The sequence below is a fragment of the Cibotium barometz genome, chromosome 10, assembly GCF_041138505.1.
Source record: "Cibotium barometz isolate CiBa-2024 chromosome 10, ASM4113850v1, whole genome shotgun sequence".
Taxonomy (NCBI): Eukaryota; Viridiplantae; Streptophyta; class Polypodiopsida; order Cyatheales; family Cibotiaceae; genus Cibotium; species Cibotium barometz.
This window is the reverse complement of record NC_141055.1, coordinates 26,076,642-26,102,598: the sequence shown is the minus strand read 5'-3', so window position 1 is coordinate 26,102,598 and position 25,957 is coordinate 26,076,642. Positions and strand designations below refer to the sequence as shown.

The 25,957-nt window shown below is 49.6% G+C and overlaps 1 protein-coding gene across 1 annotated transcript in view; it reads left to right on the top strand.

Annotated features, from left to right (window-relative positions):
• The window catches only part of LOC147634713 (Transducin/WD40 repeat-like superfamily protein), a 159,406-nt gene extending 134,003 nt beyond the window's left edge, over positions 1-25,403 (top strand). The window contains exons 22-24 of the mRNA XM_086803867.1: positions 22,549-24,097; positions 24,196-24,390; positions 24,593-25,403. Of these exons, the coding sequence (XP_086659993.1) occupies positions 22,549-24,097; positions 24,196-24,390; positions 24,593-25,066 (2,218 nt within the window). The 3' untranslated portion in view covers positions 25,067-25,403. The remainder of the gene's footprint in view (positions 1-22,548; positions 24,098-24,195; positions 24,391-24,592) is intronic.
• The last annotated feature ends 554 nt before the right edge of the window (positions 25,404-25,957 follow it).

Sequence of the window (25,957 nt, the reverse complement as noted above, 5' to 3'; positions counted from 1 at the left end):
GTATACTAGGCAGCAACATATGTAATGCTCCTCTGTCTCAACCTTTGTGTGTGGCATAATCAGTAGATCCTCTCCTCTCTGGGTCTCCATATGAGCTCACTGGTTGTGAAGACGTGCTCAGCTCTACCTTGTCTCCACTCTGAGGTGGTGGGATGAAACCCGTATGTAGCCAATCGCAATTCATATGGCATGGGACATGTAAACGCTCAAGTCCAACTGCTGAAGAATCCATCCTGAGCGTGAGGAAGTGATCTCTGTAGAAGTGCATCTTTATCAGGAGCCCCGAAGGTGTGATCCATGTGCAATGGGTATAGAGGCTGAGAAGATCTAACCGGATAACCCGGTTGGTGTCCTCATGAGAGCTGGAGAAAGGGGGATGTTGGGGTAAAGGCACTATGCCCACCCTTATAGTGTGTACAAGCCCATAAGTTATAGTACATAGTACACTTAGTACTTTTAATGTACTAAGCGCACTATGTGTACTAGTGCAATATACATGTGTGATAGGGGAGTCACACACTCATCTTGATGAGTTGACTTATCCCCACAACTCTCTCTCTCTCTCTCCCCTGCACACCCAGATTCAGCTTTTTTATTCAGTACTTTTTCATTTTGTTGGGATGACAGAGGATACCCCATACAAGTCCTCCGATTTGTCTCATAGGCCGAGTTCGGTCTTTTGGAAGACGTTAATAAAATCTTTCTTTCTTTCTTTCTTTCTCTCCCTTGTTCTCTCTGTGTATGTCTCCCACACATGAACCTAACCCTAATTCTCTCTCCCATTCAACTGGTATCAGAGCCATAACCAGCCGCACTTATTGAAGACGTTGCTATTCATCTCTGTGGTGATACACACACACATGTTTTCGGGTTTTCTCTGCTCGAATAGGGTTTCTTGCATTGATGGCTTTTACGGGCAGCCAGTCTTTGCATTTGGGAATCCAGCAGGAGTAGCTGTGGTGCGTGAGCAAAGCACTCAAGCGAACCACAAGGCAGCAGTCGCAGGCAGGTGGGCGGAAGGAGAAGGTGGCGGGCAGCCACTTCTGCGCTGAATCACACGCAAGGCGTTGGGCGTAGGCTGGCTGCTGGGCATGAGCGAGGACCCGTAGCGAGCCCCTATAGTCGCTAGTTTCGGTGAGCCGTGTAGCGCTGGTGGCGGGCGGCGCTCAGCTCCACGTCACCCATTGGTGCAGTCCGCCAAAGCCTGCCTCATCGTCACCAGGCGGCCTATGTCGCTTCGCTCCACATCACCCAAGGTGACGTCCGCCAAGGCCCGCCTCAACGTCACCAGGTGGCCTATGTCGTGAAGCTGGCAGAAGAGGGTGGTAGCCACGGCGCCTCTCATAGCCACGCCCAAGAAGAGCAACACGCTGCCTGCTGAGGAGAGCTACGCTGCCCAGCCATTCGTACAGCTGCAGGTGCATCAGTAGTACCTTCAACATACACACAGTCAGTGTGTACAGCAGCATCAACAGCAAAAATCGACGCCCTCTTTTTTGCAACAGCATTGACAGAAATTCAGCCTGCAAATCTCAGAGAAATTCAAAAATTAAGAGGTATTTGCCTTCAATTTTGGGAATTTCTTATCAATTCAATCAATTGAGCAGGTACAGGTGCCGAATTGCTCAATTTCTGAGCAAAATTGGCAAAATTGGGTGACATTGGTCACAATCAGGATCAATTTGCAGGAAATTGGATGTCGAAATTTGGGGCTTTTGATGTAGTTGTGCAATTAAGCACTCATACATGCTGTATGATGTGAGAAATCGCACATTCGGGCAAAATTGCAGCAAATTGCAGTGCAAATCAAGGGGCTTTTGTGCCGATTGGATTGATTTGCATGCAAGCAATCGCATTTGATGCTATGGATAATGTGTTGATGCCTTACAAGCACTCAATGTGCCTGTAAATCAAGGGGCTTTCATGTATTGGATGTATATGTTGCCAGGGGGAAGCATCAATGTACCATGTATGATCAGCAATTGATCTTAAATCAAGGGGCTTTTCAAGATTTTATGCTTGTTAAGCTTGGCAAAGCAGCAGGCAAGACTTTTATGCCTTGAATCCTCAGAAATCAGCTTGCAGTCAAGGGGCTTTTGCCCAATTTCTGTTCGGAACAGTTGTATGCAGTGTTCGGGACTGTAAAAGTCTGATTTTCACTCATTTGGACAGCCAAGAGAGCATTTATTGCTACTGTACTTGCTGGTACAGATTTGGCACAGCTTTGTGCAAGTTTTGGCATGGTTGTACTTTGATTGGAAAAGGTTCAATTTCAGCTGCTGTACTTGCCGGTACAGGTTTGGTACATCATTGGTGAGCACTTAGTACTGCTGTACAGTACTTTGGAAGGGCAACAGAGCACATTTAAGGTGCTGCCCTAAATCTGCAGCAACCAGATTTTGGTGATTTCATCACATAAAGTGGGAGTAAAGTTGCATTCGTGCTTCCGCAGTGGGAGATAAAGCTTGGGAGAATAACTGTGAGCACTTTGTGTGCTTTTGGTGCAGTGTTTGCACATTTTGCAGGGAGTCAAGCATTGACAGGTTGCATATTGCTATGGCAACCACAGGTGAGAGCTCTTCATTGCTTCACATCAAGAAGCTTGAAGGGTCACATAATTATGATATTTGGCAAACCCAGTGCTATAATGTGTTGCTCCAGAAGAAGCAGCACAAGCCTATCAAAGAAAGGGGTGTAAAGCCCGCTTCTCTTACTGCTGAAGAGTGGGAAGATATGGATGAGCTGGCAACATCTACTATCATGTTGTCTGTGTCAGACACTTTACTTTTCAGCATTCGTGAAGAGAAGACAGCTTGGGGAATGTGGCAGAGATTGCAGGACTTGTATGCCCAACAAAGTGCCTCAAGCAAAGTGTATTGGTTGAAGAAACTCATAGGTCTTCAGATGAAGGAAGGGGCGTCTATGGCAGCCCATCTAAATGAGTTTAATGGTATTGTCAGCCAAGTTATAAATCAAAAGTTGGCAATGGACGATGAGTTCAAAGCCACTTTTCTCTTATGCACTTTGCCAGAGAGTTGGGACACATTCAGGACAGCCACTAGCAATTCGAATGCTATGCTGTCATATGCAGATGTTGAGGGTGCTCTTCTTCAAGAAGAGATGAACAGGAAAAACAACTCTGTTGGAAAGTCCAATGCAATGAATGCACGTGGGAGATCCCAGCAAAGGGGAAAAAGCCAAGAACGGGGAAGGAGCAAGTCCCGCTCTAAAAAGGACTTGGAATGCCATTATTGTGGCAAGAAGGGACACATCAAAAAGCAATGCTACAAATGGAAAAATGATCAAAAAGAAAAGGGAAAAGGCAAAGACAAAGACAAAGATGAAGCCAAAGATGTAAAGCCAAAGGGCAAAAGTGGAGTCAAGATTGAAGAAATCAATGTGTCACATGCAGGTGACAGTGAGGATGAGGTCCTATTCACGTCTTCACTTGATGCCCATTCACTTCTTACAGGTGGTCATGGTATGCACTCATGGATCATTGATTCAGGTGCTTCATGCTCTTCATTTTGTAAACGTGTGCTGAAAGTGATTCACTATCTTTAATGTCCAAGCCAAAGAATTATATTTTTTAGCTTATTTTTGAATACTTTTATTTTGCCCCAAAAAATTTATCTAGCTCATCCCAACCACCCTTCGATGTATCTTACGATGCAATATTCTCCCAATCCTAATGCAATGATGGCTAATCCTTTTTTTATTCTCGCTTAACCATCTGTTCTTTTCATCCCCTTCATCCTCCGGACATTTTCCCCTTCCATTTTACAATGCTCCATAGCCTTCACTAACATAGATTTGATTTTAACTTGCCATGTGTGGAAGGATTCCCCTTTAAACTTCTCAAGCACAAATGAAGCAGTCATTTTAGGGCTGAGAAGGTCTTAACACTCGAGTACTACTTAAGGTCAGTATCTAATCTCAACACAAGAGAGTTTTTAATGCAAGTGACGACTTCTTGACACTAAACCCAGTTCCCATTTTCTAATCTACCTTCAATTAATCCCAATCACATATATTAATGATAAGATTAATGCCGAAAAGAATTGTCGATTAGCAAGCCGTGTGAGCTTGGAGACTTCAATCGAGCTTGTAGGAGGACTTCTTTATGGGGATTTTTACCTGTATTAGATGCAGAGACTTGTTTGTCAGGTATACTGCTGGCAATGAAGGAGTAGTTTATTTGGGTGATAACCATGCATGCAAGATTCTTGGCAGAGGTGATGTGAGGCTTGTGTTTTCAGATGGCTCACAGCTTTTTTTTTTTTTTTGGAAAAACGATCCTTCTATTAGTTAATGAGAAAACGCCATAAGGCTACAAAGCTCACCTCGCAAGGAGGGATAAAAAACACAGTGAACACCTGAGCTCCACCCCCGTGGCTGGCCGCTCTCTGGGGGGGGCTACCTAGTAGTACATGTGGGAGGTGAGAAAAGCCAAACTGGAGGCCTGTAGTGCCAAGTGACATCCTCGCCCCTCGCGGTGAGGAAAGGGCCAGGCTGCCAAGTGCGGAGGAAAGCCTTGCGGTGCCCTCTCATGCGATCCGAGTCGCCCTGGAGTTTCCCTTAGTGTCCTCTCAAGGTGTGAATGATGTCCACCCAGAGGGCCTGTATGACCTCCGCCGGTGGAGTCGCCTGGCGGTCAATGGCCTCCCTGCATCGGGCTCTCCATATGGTGCTAAGTCGTCATGCTGCTGATCATCTCCCATCTGTGCCCGACCCCCTCCTGAGGGGCTGCCGAAGAGAAGTCTGGCGTCGGAACCACCGCCATCGCCCTGTCAGAGACCTGGATGGTCGCATTGCCAGGGACGTCCTCATATCCAAGGGCCGGGCCGCTGTCCGTGGCCCAAGCCACCGCACCCCACGTCACCAGCATCTCACCTGGTGAGCCTGCAAAAACCATCCTGAGAGCGCGCTGCCAGACCTGCTGAGCCTGTGGGCAATCCCATAAGCAGTGCCGCTGCGACTCCTGTGCATAGCCGCACCGAGGGCAGGACGCTGGGTGTCTGCCAAAAGCTAGCCAAGCCCCCACAGCCAGTCCTCTATGCGCTGTGAGCCAGAGAAACAGCGTCACCTTCCGGGGCCGGAAGCTGGCCCAAAGGAGTTGCCAGAAGTCCCTAAGAAAGGTAGGGGAGAGCCCCTGTCGCCGCCAATGCTCGGCCGCCGCCGGGGTGCTCGCTATCCTGTGCCTCTGAATCCGCTGCCCCAGCCTCGCTGTGTACTGAAAAAAGGGGATGCCTGGGCTGGTAGGGGCCGAGTAGGGATCTCGCCTAAACCACTCATCTGGATCCCACTGAAGGCGAATAAGAGGCTTGCTGTCCCAAGCCCATAATCTCCAAGAACAGTCCTCCCCTATCGAGGCCGGTGAGGGGTCTACATGTCACTGTCTCTGATGAAAGCCGACCACCCGCACCCTCTGAAGAATACAACCCTGGAGCCCATCCAAATCTAGTCGTGTCCTCTGAAGCTGGCCACCCTCTCCCACCTCGAAAGTGAGTGGGGCGACTCTCTCCGCTGTGCCGCAGACCGCTAGAAGGATCTCATGCCGAGTAAAGACACCCATCCACTGTGGAGGTGGAGGGTCCTGTACTGGGGTCCGCCACTCCCGGGGGATGGCCGCCTCAATGTCCTGTCTCATCAACTCTCTGCCCCTCATCCCACTGAGTCTCCTCTCCTGAGCCTCTAGAGGCAGCTGCTGAAAACATATCCAGTCGTCTAGGGACTGGGCTGGGCCGAAGCTTAGCGGGCCCCACGACACGTGAGACCGCGATCCAACCATATGGCCACTGGGAAGTCGAATCAAGGGGTTCCAGATCAATGGCTGCCTCAGGCGCTCCTCATCGGTGCCCGGGGGAGTCTGGAAGAGTGACGGCCTCAGATGCGCCCAGGCCCTCAGAAGGCTAGCTGCAAAACGCTCCTCGAAGCCAAGGCCCACTCCTCTAGATCGCTGCTCTGTAAAGATCCACCTGATGCTGGGGGTCCAGGGGCCGCTAAGAGAAGGAGTGCGGCTGAGCATCCTGGAAACAAGAAACTCCTTCCACGGCTCAGCGCCTGGCAGGAGGCCACGAACTACCAACTTGCCAAGCAAAGCTCGGCTTTGGCAAATAGGATCAACAATGCCCAGGCCGCCTCTCTCCCTCGGCTGAGTGATCACAGCCCATGCCACCTTGGCCCTGGCGGGCCGCCCGTCGCCACCGGACCAAAGAAAGTTCCTGATGAGCCTCTGCACCTGGCCAATGCACACCCGAGAGAAGGCCCAGCAAGAAGTGATGTACCACATGGTAGCAAGCAGAACCTGGTTGGCCACAACTACTCGGCCAGCCAGAGATAAACGAGCGGTACTCCAATACAGAAGCTTCTTCCGAATGCTCAGAAGAAGGGGGGCTATCTGCTGCTCCGGAGATATGTCAATGCCCACATAGCATCCCAAATAACGCACTGTAGTGCCCGGGGGCAGCCACTGAAAACCATCAACCAAGTGGCCTCCAAGTCGGGGGGGGGCATAGAACTGACCCACAACCCACACGACTTGTGCCAGTTGATCAAAGCGCCCGAAGCTCTGCAAAACCTGTCCATGGCTAAGGCGAAGCGGCGGAGGTTCTCCTCACCTCCCTGAAGATAGACAGCAGTGTCATCCGCAAACTCCGAGTCTAGGAGCTCCTCCGAGGTGCGGATGGGAAGCTGGAGGCCCCGCAAACCTGTATCCTGTGCCGTCAAAAAAGTGCTCATGGCCTCCGCCACAAAAAGAAAAAGAAAGGGCGCCAAGGGGCACCCCTGCCGCACCGAGCGCGAGAGCTGGAACCTCTCTCTGCGCACGCCCTGTATCAGCACCTGGCTATGAGCCGATGTGTAGAGTGCAGAGACCCCACGGATCCACTGCGGGGGGAAGCCCATCCTCTCCATAGTGCCTTCCAAGAAGGCCCAGTCCACCCGATCATATGCCTTCTCGAAGTTGAGAAGGAGCACTGCTAGATCCTCCTGCCGAAATCTAGCCAGAGCCGTAGCCTCCCAGAAAGAGAAAATGTTATCCAGAATGCTCCTATCCTGGATGAAGCCTGTCTGCGTGGAGTGGATGATGTCCGGAAGGTGAGGCTGAAGCCGCCTGCTGATCGCCTTAGCTAGGACCTTGTAGGCCGTGCCTAGCAAGGTGATCGGTCTCCACTGTCTAATCTCCAGTCTGTCTCCTCCCTCTTTGGGGATCAAGTGGATCAACCCCTCTGCCATGCTGTCCGGCATGACTCCCGACTCCATAATCTCCTGGAATGCCAATCTGAAGCCCCTATGTAAGAGGCCCCAGTACCTCTGGAAGAAAGCCACTGAGAGACCGTCCTCTCCTGGGCATTTGCCCCGAGGTAATGCCTGAAGAGCCTCCTCCAGTTCTGTATCCGAGAAGGGGGAGAGAAGGGAGTGCTGCAAATGGGCCGGCACAACCGGTCTCGTGAAGCTCCAGACTGCCTCCCGAGCCTCTCTCACCCTGTCATCTGCTGGCTCAGCAGAGAGAAGATCCCTGTAAAAATCTGTGGCTATAGCCCGAACCTTGGGGGGATCCACCACAACCTGGCCATCAGCCTGCCGAAGACGCCTGAGACCCTCTCGTCTGAAGCGAGGCCCTGTCGCCTCAAAGAAATCTCGAGTCACTCTGTCTCCAGCCTGTGTCCAAAAAGAAGCCCGAGCATGGAATCGGAACTCCACCCTCCTCTCCTCGATGGATCTGATCTCAGTGCGAGCTGACTCCATCTGCTCTGAGATCCAAGGGCTCGTAGGATCCCTCTCCTGGAGTCTGTGGAGGGACGCTAGAGTCCTCCGTAGGCTCCTCTCCTGCTCTCTGAAGGCCTCCAGCCGGTCCAAGGCAGCCTGTCTGAGCATCTGACTGATCTCCTGCAAGCCACTGGCAAGATCGCTGGCTGCCGATCCTCTCCTGAACTGCAGCTCCTGCCAGACCTGCTCAACTCTGATCGCAATCTCGGGCTCCTCTATGAGACAATCTGGAATCCGGACGCTCTGGCCCTGCTCTCCTCTCGTAGGGTCCTCGATCTGGAGAAGCACTGGAAAGTGGTTTGAAAACGAGGAGCCTGCGAGTATGCCCACAGTGCCACCTCTATCACAAGCCCACTCATCAATGTAAAACCTGTCGATGCGGGAAAGGTTAACTCCTGTGGCCCGTCTATCCGAGCGCGAGAAAGATAGACTCCAATGCAACATGCCAAACTCCGGGAGAGTCCACGGATCCTGGCCTCTCACCTGCAACACTAGTTCCTCCCAAGCAGTGAGCTCCGGCCCATGAATGGTCTCCTGGCTGCCCCCCATCCTGTCCTCTGCATCCTCCAGCATGTTGCAATCCCCTCCGAGGCACCAGTGGTCTGCCAAGGGGAGGGACTGCCTAATGGTGCTCCAGAACTCGGCTCTCCCGGTCGCCCCATTAGGGGCGTAGAAGTTGAGGAAGCCAGTGCGGTCTTCCCCAACCCGAAGGATGATCCACTGCGCTCGACCCTGGACCAGAGTGCTAGAGTCCACAACCTCGGATAGAAGCTGCTCGCTGACTGAGATGCATACTCCACCCTGGTTCCCCTGGGAGCCATATGCCGGTGACCAAAAAGTGTGACTCCTGCCTGGCAAGATCTTCCCGCAGGTGCGGGTACGCCCGGCAGAAAGGTGGTGCTCCTGGATGAAAAGGATATCTATGGGTCCTCCAACGAGAGCCCTCTGGATCTCCTGGCGAAGTCTGCCCCGACCAATGTAGCAGCGATGTCCACCGAGACCCTGGATGTTCCATGAGAGGATCCTCATGGATGAGCTATGGCAAGTGAAGCAGCCTCCACTGGCTCACCCCTCTCAGCCGGCCCGGATGATCTGCCCTCCACTCTGTGAGTCTTGGGCGCCGGCTTGGAGGGAGAATAGTCACTGTCTGTCCGGGTGCAGAGTCTCTCCAAAAAGAGGGTGACCTGTCTCTGTGTCCAGCCCCACTCCACCTTCGCCCTGTCCAGGGCATAGGCGTGAGACCAATCCTCTGCATATATGTATCTAAAGGTAGGCTGCACCCTCGGGGCGGCATGGAGGAGAATCAAAAGCACCGCCTCAACTGAGGTGTGGACCGGATCCGCCCGCCAGTCTCCTATACCAAACAAGCTCATGCGGGCTGAGTGTAATCGGGTCTGCAATAGGTCCGTGAGCCCCAAGTCACTGAAGTGGTGAGAAAACTCCAGTATCTGATCACGCAAAACTTCCTCTACAGAGTTGCAATCCCATGCTGTGTCTGGGGCAACACTGAGAGGAAAGGAGAAAGCCACCATGCTGCTCACCACTGAAGGAGAACGAGAGGGATGGCACACCACGCAAACTCGCAAGGGCGCGACCAGTGTCTCGAACGGGCCAGCATCCAGCTGGAGGCACCTGAAAAAACCGTAATCCACTGGTAGCCCCATCACTCGCGGGGGTCCCCCCAGGGGAGGCTGGAGAGAACTCTGTGGCGGGCGAAGCAAGGATCGCCATCTCCACCGGCCCGGAGTGGCGGTGGAACAGCCGCTGGACTGAACTCTGGCCTACCCAGCTGCGCTGCCTCGGGGCGTGGGTGGTCTGGCGAAGTATCCTGGAGAGGCCGAGGGAGGGATGGGGGCTCGCGGCGAGGAGGGGGGAGAGCGAGGAGAGGATGGAGAGGCATCTGCCAGAGGATAGGTGTCAGGGGGGGCCGCCGGGGGGAGGCGGGAGGGGGGAGAGGGGGGGGTGGAAGGAGTGCTCTGCGGGTGAGGGGCAGGGGAGCCGGGGGTCGCAGAGTGCGGCCCGGGATCCTCAGGAATCTGCTCCAAGGAGAGGGCGGGGCCCCCCGCGGGGGGAGGCGGGAGCGAGGTCTCCACGTACCAGCGGCCTCAACGGGCACTGAGTCTGAATCCTCGTCCATCGGGGTGGGACCTGCTGGCCGCCTATCCCTGACTGGAGCATAAGTGCGGGTAGGTGCCTGTCCGCCAGCCTGTGCTGCCTGCTGGCGTCTGCGACGGTCCCTGCGGGCCGGGCGTTTCCGCCGGCGAACCTCCCGCCATCCGCCAGCCTCCTGGGTCTGCGCGGCATCCTCCGCCGGGGCCTGCTCGTCAGATGATGGCGCCTGCTGTGGCGAGCCAGGGATGTCCGGTCTCTGAGGTGGATGGCCACCCCTCGGGTCTCCTGTAGGGGGTCCAGAGGCGGCATAGCGTGAAGGATGAACCCCCTTGCGGGGACAGGCGCGTGCGAGATGGCACATCTCCCGACATGTGTAACACTGGCCGGGGAGGCCCGAATACTCCACGCGCTGTATCAGATGTCCTCCAGAAAGACAAGGGAGAAGGATCGTCTTCGGGAGGGACTCCGGTGACGGAACCACAACACGAATGGCCGGGAGTCCTGCTGCCCGAGCAATCACTGAAGCCGCTGTCTGAGGCGTCTCCACCACCTGCCCGAACGCCTTGCCAATGGATGACAAGAGGGGCAAGTACTCCCTACGGAGTCCAGGAAAGCAGATAGTGACGGGGAAACCTGTCGCGCCTGCTAGCGGGTCAGAAGCGGGGTCGAAACCATGAGTCCATCGCGCCAGGAACGCCCAGGATGAGCGGAGGGCAATGGGGCTCCAAGCCAGCACCATCTGAGCTGCCTGGGGGGACTCGAAATCCACCTGGTAGTAGCCACGTCCCAAAAAATCTACGCTGACGATCTTGGCGGGCACGCCAACAAGGCTGCCTTGCAGAAGGTCACGAAGCTCTCTGCGCATCGGACGGCTACCCACTATCTTGCAGACCAAGGAGGAGGCCTCAAGAGCGGATACTGTGGAAACAAACAACTGAAGATCTTCAGCTGTGAACTCTAGACAGAGACCGGAATCGGCAGGGGTAGTCGGAGCGGCTTCCATGGAGTCCTCCAGAGGGAAAAGGCCAGAAACCGGGGTCACCAACGGGAGGGACACAGCTCTGCGAGGAAAAAAGAGAGGCGGAGGGCTACAGGATAGCAAGGGCGGGGCGGGGGGGAGGGGGGGGAGCTGAGGCGGGGGGGAGCTAGCGGTGGGCGGAGGGGCGAGACGGAAAGGGAGGAGAGGGAGAAGGCGGAGGGGAAGAGACGCGCAGCGGAGGAGAAGGTGGAGGGGAGAGAGGTGGCGGGGGAGAGAAGAGAGGCGGAGGAGAAGGAGGCGAGGGGGGTAGAGAGGCGGGGGAAGAGATGACGGGGGAAGGAAGCAAGCGGAGGGGGGAATGGCGGGGGAGGCAGCGTGGAAGGAGGCGGAGGAAGAGAAGGCGGGGGAGGATGCGAGGCAGAAGGCGGGGGAGAGATGGCGAGGAAGGGCGCAATGAAGGAGGCGGGGGAGAGGACGGAGGAGAAAGCGGTGGACTGGCGGGGGGGAGAGGGGGGCGCGACGGCGAGAAGCAGCGGGGGGGGAGAGGCGGAGCTCGCAGGCGAGGTCGTAAGTCGTCAGTCCAGATGGCTCACAGCTTATGCTCCATGATGTCGGGCATGTGCCTGAGATCAAGAAGAACCTACTTTCTACTGGACAGCTTGATGATGCTGATTATGTTACCACATTTGGTCGTGGAAAGTGGAAGATTAGTAAGGGCTCACTGGTTGTTGCCAGAGGCTCTAAGGTGGACACTCTTTACTTTATGCATGCAGGTGTTTGTCACCATGCTAATGTAAATGCAACACCGAGCTGCCGGAAATCTCTATGTGGCATAGCCGGTTGGGACACATGAGTATCAAGGGAATGAAGCAATTGTCTCGTTTGGGTTACTTGCCTTAGTTTTCAAGTTTTCAGTTTTGTGAGCATTGTATATATGGCAGGCAACTACAGTGCCCCCACAAGAAAGCTCTTGGACAGAAAGATGCTCAGTTAGAGCTTGTGCATATAGATGTATGTGAGATGCCTCAGCTTTCTTTGGGAGGGGCAAAATATTTTGTGTCATTTATTGACGATGCCACACGCAAGGTGTGGGTTTATCCTCTTCGTTTGAAGAGTGATACATTCTCAGTGTTTCAGAAGTTTGTTGCTCATGTTGAGAATCAAACTGGCAAAACACTGAAGGCTTTGCGTTCCGACAATGGTGGAGAGTATATGTCCAAACAGTTTCAGGACTTTTGTGATGCTAAAGGCATCAAGAGGGAGCTCTCTACTCCTTATGATCCTCCACAAAACGGGACAGCAGAGAGGATGAACAGGACCATTCAGGAGAAGGTCCGTTCTATGTTGTCACATGCTGCGTTACCTCATGGTTTTTGGGTTGAAGCTGTTATGACAGCCGTTCATCTTATAAACAGGTCACCTAATACGAGGTTTGGTGGGAAAGTGCCAGAAGAAGTATGGACAGGGAAGCCTCCGTCATACAAGCACTTGAGAGTGTTTGGTTGCGTTGCGTACGTGCACATACGCAGGGAAATGCGCACCAAACTTGATCCTAAGTCTCACAAATGCATATTCCTAGGATATGGTGACAGAGGTGAAATGGGGTATAGACTTTGGGATCCCGTGAATAGAAAGATTATACGCAGCAATGATGTCATTTTTTATGAAACATGCATGTATAAGGAGCCTGCAAGGCAACAGGAGCCTGGCAGAGTCATCTTTGATGATGATGGACATCATGGACAACAACCAAGGGCTGTAAATCAGCCATTACGGCACCAAACCAGCCCTTAAATGGTGCTGAAAATGGTCCAAATGGACAGCCAGAGATGGCAGAAGATATCCCTATGGATATACCACAGTTAGAGGAGATACCGGGCATGATTTTTCAGCCTTATGGCATGGAACAGGAGCCACCAATGGGTGATATGCAGGCTGGACAGCAACCTGCAAATGATGGTCATTGGGTACGGAGGTCCACAAGACCCTCCAGAGCCCCTGACAGGTTTGTTGCAGGGGTTGACTACTTGATGCTCACTGACTGTGGGGAGCCCTCATGTTACAAGGAGGCTTTACAGAGGGCAGACAAGGCTCTTTGGGAGCGTGCCATGAAGTCAGAGATGGATTCTCTGCACAAAAATGGAACATGGAAGTTGGTGCATTTGCCTACAGGCAAGAAGGTTTTGCCTTGCAAGTGGGTTTACAGGCTCAAAGTTGCACCAGATGCAAAGCCACGATACAAAGCCAGGTTAGTGGCTAAGGGCTTCAAGCAGGAATATGGTGTGGACTTTGATGAGATCTTCTCTCCAGTGGTCAAAATGACCACACTTAGAGCTGTGTTAGCTTTGGTAGCACATGATGATCTGGATTTGATTCAGATGGATGTGAAGACTGCTTTTCTTCATGGTGATCTCCATGAGGAGATATATATGCAACAGCCAGAGGGTTATGCAGTGAGTGGAAAGGAGAAACTTGTATGCAAGCTGAAAAAGAGTCTTTATGGCCTCAAACAGGCACCAAGAGAATGGTATCATAAATTTGATACATTCATGAAATCCCAGAAATTCAGGAGAAGTGACATAGATCACTGCTTATACACCAAGAAAGCTTTGGATGGTAGTCTATTGATCCTCATCTTGTATGTTGATGATATGTTGATTGCCGGGAAATCTGGTAAAGAGATGGATGCCTTGAAGAAGAGGCTGCATGAAACCTTTGATATGAAGGATTTGGGTGATGCAAATCACATTTTGGGTATGCGGATACTTCGGGACAGAAATCAGCATGTGTTGTATTTGTCTCAGAAGGAATACATTGGCAAAGTTTTGCAGAGGTTCAATATGGACGGGGGGAAGAAGACTAGTACTCCTTTGCCTCCATATGTGAAACTCAGTGCTATGGACAGCCCACAGTTGGATAGAGACAGGGCTGATATGGCCAAGGTTCCGTATGCTTCAGCTTGTGGCAGTCTCATGTATGCCATGGTTGCTACTAGGCCGGACATTGCATTTGCAGTGGGAGTAGTTTCTAGATACATGGCTAAACCTGGCAAGAAGCATTGGGAAGCAGTGAAAGGTGTCATGAGATACCTGAAGGGCACACAGGATATGTGCATATGTTTTGGCAAACAGGATGCATTAGTGCATGGTTACACGGATTCGGATTATGCCGGTCATCCAGATAAACGGAAGTCTACTACCGGTTATGTGTTTACATTCACAAGAGGTGCTGTGTCATGGATATCCAGGATGCAGAAGTGCACTGCCTTATCTACTACAGAGGCCGAGTATATTGCAGCCACAGAGGCTTGCAAGGAGGCATTATGGCTATCTCGGTTAGTGGTTGATTTGGGCTATACAGGGGATATTCCATTGTTGCATTGTGACAGTCAGAGTGCCATCCAGTTGGCAAAGAACCCTGTCTTTCATGCAAAGACGAAGCATGTGGATGTGAAGTATCACTTCATCAGAGAGGTGATAGAGAACAAGCAAATTCAGCTTGTTAAGATTCATACGGATGACAACCCGGCTGATCTGTTGACAAAGAGTTTGCCTCCGGAGCGGTTTGCTCATTGCAGACACTTGATGGGCATTGGATAAGGGCAGTTTCAGCCTTGATATGGCCTTGTATATTATCATGTACATGCTGATTTTTTCTTTTCCTTTACTTAAGGGCACTTTGCCTTTAAGTGGGAGGTTGTTGGGGTAAAGGCACTATGCCCACCCTTATAGTGTGTACAAGCCCATAAGTTATAGTACATAGTACACTTAGTACTATTAATGTACAAAGTGCACTATGTGTACTAGTGCAATATACATGTGTGATAGGGGAGTCACACACTCATCTTGATGAGTTGACTTATCCCCACTAACTCTCTCTCTCTCTCTCCCTTGTTCTCTCTGTGTATGTCTCCCACACATGAACCTAACCCTAATTCTCTCTCCCATTCAGAGGAGTCCAAATTGTACTAAAGGGGTGGTAGGCGGTCTATGTGGAGCCCATATACTGAGAACCAAGTGGAAACTAAGTCATACCAAACTCCAGAGTGGCCCTCAAGTGCTAGTTGTCTGGAGGACTCATGGGCAAGCCTCGAGTACATGTGGGGATCCGTGTGACTGATGCGATGGAGGTATGTGATTGTTTGGAAGAGTGTATCCACTACCGTTGGGGCTAAAGCAAACTCTGCCTGGATAATGTGGTGTGGGGCTGTTGGTTTGTTGCGGATCATACAGGAGAAACAACACGACCTGGGGTCTCTCAACTCACTGTCAATCCTAATTGGATAAATATGGTCCCCAGAAGGCTGCTCCATACATCGAAGCTAGTGCGACAAGGGTGTCAAAAAGCCAATCCTTCGTCTTGGGCTCGTGGAAATGTGCCTAGAAGCACTGCCGCTCAAGTAAGCTCAAGGCTACATATCCCCGTGTCACTCTGGCATGTCTGCGGGAAGCTTGGTGAAGCGTGGGCCATTGAAAGTGACACCAAGTTAGACATAGAATGAGACAATCTCCACATGATCTCCTCTGCATGTGAAGCCCAATTTGGATGTGAAGGGGCGGGAAGTATTGAAGACCATTACCTTGGCCCGAGTGCCACTTCTCGGTGGGAACAAAAGACTAAACGACATCCCGGCCAAAAAATTGGGACCTTTCAACTTATCTTATTATGGTCCCAACCATCCGCAAGTAACACTGGCGAAATTTTCAACGGGAGGAAAGCCTTGGAGAGAAGTCAGAGGGCCCATACTACATGCCTACCTTTTAGGAACCGAGAAGCAGAAGTAGAAGGGAAGGAGCCTATACATTTGTCATGCCCTTCGAAAACAGAATAACGAAAAGGCAAGGAAGTTTTACCTAACTACACTAAAAAGAAACAAAACATAGCTATCTCATTGGGGTGATACAAGACTGTCCATGGAAATCATGGAATACCAAAAAATGGCTCTTGAGAGGAGCATCAGCCCCGAACAGATGGTATACCACTCTCTAAAATATCAAGCATGGGGCTAATGAGTATGGCGGAGAGCTCTTCCTTAGCTATGTCATGTGGAAAGGTAGATCGATGGCGGTGGAGCATGTCCTAGATCTGGAGCGGATGAGAGGATCGTGGCCAATGTTCGGGGGGTCAGGGGCGTCGAGCACGCTGGAATGGGGAGGCCCGGTCCGAAGTAACTCCTCTCGGGTGAGGTGTGTTTGGAGCAGCCCGAGGTGGGTCCACAAGATCCATTGTATGGGTGTCGTCCACCTCCTAGGTCTGGAAGAAACTGGTCATGGGTGGCTGGGGCCGAAGGTCTCTGAAGAAAGTGTCCCTGTGTCTGCGGAGCTCAAGCAAGAAGAGCCCTAGGCAATGCTGGTCCGGGAAGTCAATGATCCTGAAGAGTGAACCAAATCCCTCTGAAACAGACAATGAAACCTTTTGCGGATCTCATAGTATACTAGGCAGCAACATATGTAATGCTCCTCTGTCTCAACCTTTGTGTGGCATAATCGGTAGATCCTCTCCTCTCTGGGTCTCCATATGAGCTCACTGGCTGTGAAGACGTGCTCAGCTCTACCTTGTCTCCACTCTGAGGTGGTGGGATGAAACCCGTATGTAGCCAATCGCAATTCGTATGGCATGGGACATGTAAACGCTCAAGTCCAACCGCTGAAGAATCCATCCTGAGTGAGCGTGAGGAAGTGATCTCTGTAGAAGTGCATCTTTATCGGGAGCCCCGAAGGTGTGATCCATGTGCAATGGGTATAGAGGCTGAGAAGATCTAACCGGATAACCCGGTTGGTGTCCTCATGAGAGCTGGAGAAAGGGGGAGTCCAAATTGTACTAAAGGGGTGGTAGGCGGTCTATGTGGAGCCCATATACTGAGAACCAAGTGGAAACTAAGTCATACCAAACTCCAGAGTGGCCCTCGAGTGCTAGTTGTCTGGAGGACTCATGGGCAAGCCTCGGGTACATGTGGGGATCCATGTGATTGATGCGATGGAGGTATGTGAGTGTTTGGAAGAGTGTATCCACTACCATTGGGGCTGCAGCAAACTCTGCCTGGATAATGTGGTGTGGGGCTGTTGGTTTGTTGCGGATCATACAGGAGAAACAACACGACCTGGGGTCTCTCAACTCACTGTCAATCCTAATTGGAAAAATATGGTCCCCAGAAGGCTGCTCCATACATCGAAGCTAGTGTGACAAGGGTGTCAAAAAGCCAATCCTTCGTCTTGGGCTCCTAGAAATGTGCCTAGAAGCACTGCCGTTCAAGTAAGCAAGTAAGCTCAAGGCTACATATCCCCGTGTCACTCTGGCATGTCTGCGGGAAGCTTGGTGAAGCGTGGGCCATTGAAAGTGACACCAAGTTAGACATAGAATGAGACAATCTCCACATGATCCCCTCTGCATGTGAAGCCCAATTTGGATGTGAAGGGGCGGGAAGTATTGAAGACCATTACCTTGGCCCGAGTGCCACTTCTCGGTGGGAACGGAAGACTGAACGACATCCCGACCAAAAAATTGGGACCTTTCAACTTATCTTATTATGGTCCCAACCATCCGCAAGTAACACTGGCGAAATTTTCAACGGGAGGAAAGCCTTGGAGAGAAGTCAGAGGGCCCATACTACATGCCTACCTTTTAGGAACCGAGAAGCAGAAGTAGAAGGGAAGGAGCCTATACATTTGTCATGCCCTTCGAAAACAGAATAACGAAAAGGCAAGGAAGTTTTACCTAACTACACTAAAAAGCAAGCCATTTTCCTCTCTGCAAACTCCAGGAGGGAGTGGACTTTGGGAAATCGCGAAGCGCGTTTCCGGGGGTCTCCGAGGAAGGAAGGGCCAAGAGGGAAACTTGTGAGGGAGTTTCCACCCTCCTTTCGGCCTCTGGGGTTAAGCAAGATCCATTTATTAGGGTATCATCGGCTTGTGTGATGTACTCGCGGCAATGAGTCCCTCAAGATCGTGGGCTCACCCATTACGTAGTCTACGAATGGCCTTGAGGACCATGCCCTTTGTGAAGAAGGTGGAGGTGGTGGGGTGGGGATCTGGTGGTGGGGGTAGAGTTGGTTGATGGGGGATATGATAGAGGGAGTGTGCATAGGAGTGCCATGTGTCCGAGCAGGTGATAGGTGTGGGGGGACAATGTTCTCAGAGTTTCCTCTAGGCCTCTTTGCAGTTTGGCCCTAAGAAAAGTCAGTATAACTCATCCTCTTTCCGAGTGTAGAACTCATGTTTCTTGCGTTGGGTGAGCCGTTGAGAAATCCATAGCTTTTGGCGCTTCATGATTTGCCCAATCCGTCATAGTCACATGGAATGTGGAACGAGAGCGGGAACGAGGCTCGATTTCAAAACGGACATTTGGACTCGGAACGGGAATGGAACAGGAACAACACATCATCATGAGAGAGAGAGAGAGAGAGAAATGAAATGATATATTAACGTCTTCAGAAGGCCAAAATGACCTATGAGACCAAAAAGGTTACAACAATTGGTGGATCTGATACAATGTCTATGTAAGAAAAGCTAAAAACAACTAAACAACTAACTGAAACTGAAACAACTATGAGGAAAAGTCGGTACTAGGAGCTCCTAATGGATAACATCATGAGAGAGAGAGAGAGTCTAAACTCTAAAGAGTAGAGTGTGTTAGTAGAGAGAGAGAGATTGCAAGATAGAAAATGTGGACATTCTGTAACTTCATAGCTATAGGAATGAGAGGTTATGATATTCCGTTCCATTACACGCTCCCCACATACATCCATTCCCGGAATGCGTTCCATTTGTTCCCGGAATGTGAGTTGTGTGACTGGCTGCCTCACGTTCCATGACGTTCCCATGCTCCCCACATTTGTTAAGTGGCGTTCCCACATTCGAAGCATTCGGGAACAACATTCCATGTTACTATGCAGTCCATACCTCATGCTTAAGACAGGAGTGTGTGGCTCAGCATTCGTTATCATACCAATAGTTCTGGGGCATGGAACCGCAAGGTGGCTTGGCGGTAGACCGCCGCGTGCATATGAAAGAAGTGGTGGCGGATGTGTCACGTGTGGAGTATGGTGGTGAGTTGTGATGTGAGGGAGGGTAGGGGGAGAGTAGGTTCCACATCTTGGAGTTGGCAGTAGATGTGATTGGAGTAAACAAGGTCAATAATCCGTGATCCTGGATGAGGGTCCAAACCCCTCTTTGTAGAGACAATGGAACCTCCCTCGGATCTCATAATATATTGAGCACTTGCATATGAAGTGATCCTCTTACTCGACCTCCCTTTGGCATATAGTGCATCTCCTCTCCTCACAAGGTATCTGCATGGCTCTCCCTGTCTCTATCCTTACAAGAGAGAGTGAGGTATCTGCATGGCTCTCCTTGTCTCTATCCTCACGAGAGAGAGAGAGAGAGAGAGAGAGAGAAAGAAAGAAAGAAAGAAAGATTTGAAAAAGTATTGAATAAAAAAGCTGAATCTGGGTGTGCAGGGGATGGAGCTCTACTACTAGGAGAATGCAAAGCTATATGCATGGAGTATACAATCATGATATGCAACCTAGCTAGCTCCATCCTGTACCATACTGGGGATATAAAATGGTATACATCAGTGAAGGGGGTGTCCACAGCTCCCTGAAGAACATGCCTGGGTGTGCTCTGAAGCGAGCCAGTCGCTCCGCACCCTCTCTGTGAAACTGAGCTCTGATCTCTGTCATCTCTCTCTGGTATAGGCGTGGTGTCCGAAAGCCAGGTGTCCTCTGTCTCCTGCGGGCTCTAAGTGTCTCTGCTCTCTGGAGAGTAATTCCCTGCCGTGTAGGGGCTGGGAGGGGTGTGGATCTCTGAAAAAATGTAGTAATCTGTGTCTGTCGCCCCCTCTCTGGAGCTGTCTGAGCCTGTAATAATGTCTCTCTGTGGCACTGTATGTCTAGAATGTATCTCCCCAGTATGCGCTGGTCTGCTGCCTCAAAGATCTGGCGTAGGGAATGTGGCTCTCTGAATAAAATGGGATATCTCTCTCTGATGGCTGTATATGCTCTGCATCTGCATACATAATGCTCCTCACTCTCCACCTCCTCTTTGCACAATCTGCATACCCTCTCCTCTCGGGGGATCCGTGCTGCTCTGCCAGTCTCAATCTCCAATCGGTGTGATGAAACTCTGAGCTGACCAATAGCCACTCGGGAGCCGTGTGGTAAAAAGCCCTCCATGTATCTAGGCCTCTCTATGAATCCATCATCAGTGATACTCATGAAGTGATCTCTGTAGTATAGCATCTTCGGTAGAAGAGGCTGTGCAGGCGATATCCATGTCTCTCGTGTATAGAGAGAGAGAGAGAGAGAGAGAGAGAGAGAGAGAGAGAGAGAGAGAAGAAAGAAGGAAAGAAATCTCTATTAACGTCTACTAGAGGCCGAACTCGACCTATGAGACAAATCAATGTACAACTGTCAATGTCTTATGGATGTCCAGAAAGAAAAGGGACAAAATGAACATGAAATAAACTATGAAAGTACTGAGCTAGTGGGGGGGTGTGATGGATTGAGCACTAGTGCTAGAGGCTTAGTATGCAACCTAGAGAGATTAATGTTTTCAAACATCAAGTCCATGTGATACAATGTCTGAGTTACATAAAAAATGGAAATGCTGGGAACTAAAACAAAAAGCTAAAGCTGGTACTAGAAAGCGTATACCTCTCTAGCCTTATTCCTAATATATTCCTCATCGGGAGCTGTTGCATGGTGCTCAAGGTGGTGGGACTGCGCGCGTTGGAGAGAGAGAGTTGATGTGGCAAATTTCCTCTATGGTATCGGCACAAGTCATTACAGAGAATTCAGCCCTTCCATGGATGAGGCTGATTTGCACGATAGCTCTATCTGTTTTATAGGGGTTGAGGGCACTTCGTCACTCTAGCATGTTGGCCTTGTGGCCCCACTTTCTTACTTGAGCTTTATGTAGGCCAGTGGCCTTTGTACATTGTTTCTTTTTATACAACTCCTTATTACGAAGAAAGAGAGAGAGAGAGAGAGAGAGAGTTGTATTAAAGTTTAATCTTCTACAAAAGGCCAAATTGGCCTATGAGACCGAAGTGTTAAAATGTTTCCATGATATGTCTCATGCTAGATAGTACAAAAATGAAATGAACCGAATATAAAAGGGTTAGGTGGGTGAGAGAGAGAGAGAGAGAGAGAGAGAGAGAGAGAAAGAGAGAGAGAGAGAGAAAGAAAGAAAGTTGTATTAACATCTACAAAAGGCCAAAATGACCTATGAGACCAAAAGGTTACATCATGTCCATGAAATACATCATGGGTACTAAAAATAAAAAACAAAGAAAGTACCAAGAGCTGAAATGTCAGATCTGAGCCCAAAACAAAAACTGTCCAGCTCTGATATCACCCTAAAATATCCCGCATAGGACGCTACAACATGGCACCCAATGTAGTAAAGCTGGGCCGGCAGGAGAAAGTCCTGTACAGATGGTATACCACTCTCCAATATAACAAGCATGGGGCTAATGAGTTTGGTCGAGAGGTCTCCCTCAGCTATGTCACGTGGAAAGGTAGCTTGATGCCGGTGGAGCATGTCCTGGATTTGGAGGTGATGAGTAGATCGTGGCCAGCGCCCAGGGTGCTGGCGGTGTCGGGCACACTAGAATGTAGAGGCCTGGTTTGACGTAACTCCTCGGGCGTGGTGGGTGTCCTCCTCCTCTTGGGTTGGGAAGAAGCTGGTGATGGTTGGCTAGCAAGGGAGGAGCAGGGTGGCTATGGCCGAAGCTCTCTCAAGAAAGTGTCCATATGTTTGCAAAGCTCGGACAAGAAGAGCCCTAGGCAACGCTAGTCTGGGAAGTCGATCTTGGAAAGTGGGCCAGATCCCTCATGGAACAGACACTGAAACCTCCCCTGGATCTCATAGTATACTGGCTAGTGACCAAAAAGTTTTTAGGGATTCAATTGTCTCGTTTGCAAGTCATTAATGCACATAAAGGATCTCCAAATTGAGGTAGAACCTTTACCTTCATAGTCGGGGAATAAGACGTGTTGAGCCCAGGGGAGCTGCGGAAACTGGACTTAGCCTCTAGCGCCTTTGTGATTAACTAAGTACTGCTTGCCTCAGCTTGTTGGTGCTTCTTACAAGGATGCATTGGTTAGCTGTATAGATTGGTCCATAATTTTCTTTGGTGATGTTTGGATGGCACAATAGATACTCGAGCCACAGTTGCATGGGAGACTGGCTAGTTTGAGTCTTTCAGTTGTATCTGCAATCCAGCTCTAGTTCTGATTTTGTACCTTCTAAGAAGTATTTTATCCATTCATTGATATGGGGAATTTCAAAGTTTCTTCATACCTCTTTTTTTTTTGCATGCATAAAGTCCCTCTTGGGCTTTGTGTTTTTTGTGCTTTTTTTTTTTCCCCAAACAAGCATTCGAACAGTTGTCTGATTAAATAGAGTATAGTGGCACAAGCTTAACACCCTCCATCCTTTCCCACCCACTATTTCATCTCATTTATAAAAAGCAAATGGTTGGCATTGGAAGCAACCATTTTATCACTGCTATGCTGCTAAGTAAAGTTGGCTTGTCATGGTTGTTCATATGCACCACTTCAATTTTTATTGAAATATTTTCATCTAGCCTTCTTGATTTCACCTCCATCTTAGAGGAATATTTTCACATTGTGTCATTGATCACGACAAGTCTTCAGGATGTGTCCTGTATATTTTTCTTTTCAGGTATGGCCAGTTCGACCTTGCAAAGGAGACATTTGAGGTCGTCTCAGATTATGAGAGTTTATTGGATCTTTTTATCTGCCATCTGAATCCAAGTGCACTTAGGCGTCTTTCTCAGAAATTGGAAGAGTCTGGCATCAGTTCAGAACTTCAACGACAATGTGCAAAAATACTAAGTGTCCGATCTACTAGCTGGGGGCAAGGGTCATTGTTGGCCAACTTTGCAGCAGAGAGCATGCTGCCAAAAGGTCCTGAATGGGGAGGGGGAAATTGGGAGATAAAAACTCCTGCACAACTGAGATCTGTTCCTGAGTGGGAGCTTTCAAATGAGGTGACAGCCTACATGAAGACACTCAATGAACCAATACCCACTATCATTCCTGATCACTTGGGGGTTTATCTGGGCACATTAAAAGGCAGGGGTACTGTCGTAGAAGTAAAAGCAAATGCTTTGGTGAAGAAACTGGTATCACCTGGAACCAAAGAAAATGGGGCACCAGATGCCATGAACCATGCTGCACTTACATACTTAAACAAGCCCAAGGTTTCTGAGAATGACACTTCAAAGGGTACACAACGACTTGGTTTACAAGAACTCATGCACAGCACGGCAGGTATAAGTACGAAGGATGAACAAGCTAAGGCTGAACAGGACTTCAAAAACTATGGAATGAATGACAGCAGTGATGAGGAAGACGATGCAACACGAAAGAGGAAAATAAAGTTTGTCATTAATCCTGCCAAAGGCACAGCTGTGGATGTCAACAAAGTAAAAGAGGCTACACAACAGTTAAGACTTGGCCCTGTTGGTTTGCCTCCCCCCTTAGAACGAACCAGAAGTGCTACACAAGATCTTTTAACACTTACTGCTGCTTCTCCTTCTTCTGTTCCAACTTCTATATCAGCCTCAACAATGATTCCTGGAGGGATACAAAACCCACCCCAAATGATACCAGGAGGGATGATTCCTGGAGGGATACAAAACCCACCCCAAATGATACCAGGAGAGATGCAAGCTCCACCCCAAATGGTGATCGGAATGGGAGTCACAGCAGGACCCATTCCAGAAGACTTCTTTCAGAATACCACGTCTGCAATTGGAACTCTTGCTTCCTTTCAGTCTGGAACGACCAACCTTGGTCCAGGGTTTCCTTCGCCTGTTCCTGAGGCATCCGTATGGGCACCAGGAGCAGCAGCCTCCCATTTAATGGATGGGCCATCCAGTACAGCAGGCATGGCCAGTACCTTTGGGCTTCCAGGAGGTGGGGTTCCTCCCCAAGCAGGACAGTTGGTGACGGGTGGTGTGGATCCATTTGCTGGTGGAGTGCCCCCAACTGGAGCAGAAATTTTGCAGCGTGATTTCATGAAAGAAGGTGCCATTCAATCTGTTGGATATACCAGAGCTGACGTGTCCAGTGATGTTGGTTCTCTGGCAACATCTAGCAGTGCTATTGGAGCCAGCCCAGTAGGGTCCTCTTTTGCTGATGTCACAGGCATGGGAAAAGCTCCTCCACGGCCGAGCTCACCTCCTGTTGTTGTGCGTCCTGGACAGGTTTGTTTGCTGAAGCACTTAACAGTTCATGTTGCATAACAAGTGATGATTGAGGGTTGGAAATATCCTCTCATTTGATTGGTGTACTGCTATGACAGGTTCCTCGAGGAGCACCTGCATCCAGATGCTTTAAGGCAGGTGTAGCACATCTCGAGCTGAATCAACTTGCAGATGCACTGGCTTGCTTGGATGAGGGTTTTCTGGCTCTGGCTAAAGACCAGTCACTTGGTCAGGATATAAGAGCACAAGCAATAATTTGTGCACAATATAAGCTTGCAGTTCTACTCCTTCAGGTTCGTCAATCAACTTGTGAAGCACTTGGCAAGTCTAACTGTTTGATTTGGGATATTTCAAGAAAAATTATCATGTAGATTCTCTCTTGGCATTGCAAACTAACTAGATACCTTATTTCGTGTTGTGGTTATTTCTTCCCCTCGAGCAAACGGAAATAATTTTAATGTATTCAAATACTGCTCCATATGCTTTGCTTTGCAGGAAATTTCACGGCTGCAAAAAGTGCAAGGGCCAAATGCAATAAGTGCAAAGGATGAGATAGCAAGGCTTGCACGCCATCTTAGTACACTCCCTCTCTGGGCCAAACATCGAACCATGTGCATTAGGACGGCTATCAAGCGGAATATGGATGTGCAAAATTATGCTTTTGCAAAGACTTTGCTTGACCTCCTCCTCTCAAAAGCTCCAACAAACAAGCAAGATGAGTTGAGGAGCTTGATAAATATATGCCTTCAAAGGGGTTTAAGTGACAGATCAATTGATCCAGCTGAGGATCCTTCTCAGTTCTGTGCTGCTACATTGGGAAGGCTTTCCACCATTGGACACGATGCATGTGATGTATGTGGCTCGAAGTTTTCGACACTTGCATCACCTATTTGCATAGTGTGTGGCATGGGAACAATTAGCAGATCCGATGCAGTACCTAAGGGAGCTGTCACATCTCCTTTTTCTTGAGTATCAAATGCCTACATTAGGGGTGTAGGCATAACGTGCAGCAGGCGAACAGTAAAGGAATGAAAAGACCAGGTTATGGTCATGTACTGGTTGCAATGTTGGCCCTTGGGATCAAGGTGACTTATTCTGCATTTCCAAGCTGGTACACCGGAGGAACTTAGAATGGTATATTGGTTTTTAATGATCTCTTGACATGTAGTTGGTGTTGTGAGCAATAAAATGTGAGGACACTTGTGTGGCCCCTAGGTACCATTGGGAGGGTGATGCAGCATGTGTTGTGAAGTGCCATGTTTTTTATCAATTTGATAATAATGACAAAAGTGAATATTTAAGCAAATGCAAAACTGAATCAGTTTGCCTTGTTATGTCCTTCGTGCACAAGGATTGGTCCATTCTTTGAAAAGATTTTAAAAAAAGTATACCCATTGACCAAAGTATTATTGCCAACATAGCCTGAGATTTCAACTGGTAAATATTCCACTTTTGCCTTGGCTTTCTGAAACATATCTGGATTAATCACAAAATCGGATTGAATTTAAGTGAGAGCTACTCTTACACCAATGACGGCCAATTTAGCAAAAACATAGCTGGATAGAGCTGGCCCTAAACAAGGAAGGGTTCCAGGTTGTACAAAAATCCATTTTACCTATAAAGGTAATCATTTGCTCTCTCGGTAGTAGCAGTAGATATTGTATATGACACATCTTTTCATGAATCAAATTATTGCCAACTTCTATTATCCACTCATAGCATGCATTCGAATATATTATTGCAGCTCATCAATATTTGATTTCCCATGTCTGTTACTATTTATTAATTTCACAATCATGCCCTTTGTACATCTATTTGTGCATATTTGACGTTATGGTGGAAAAATCTCTCATTAATGTA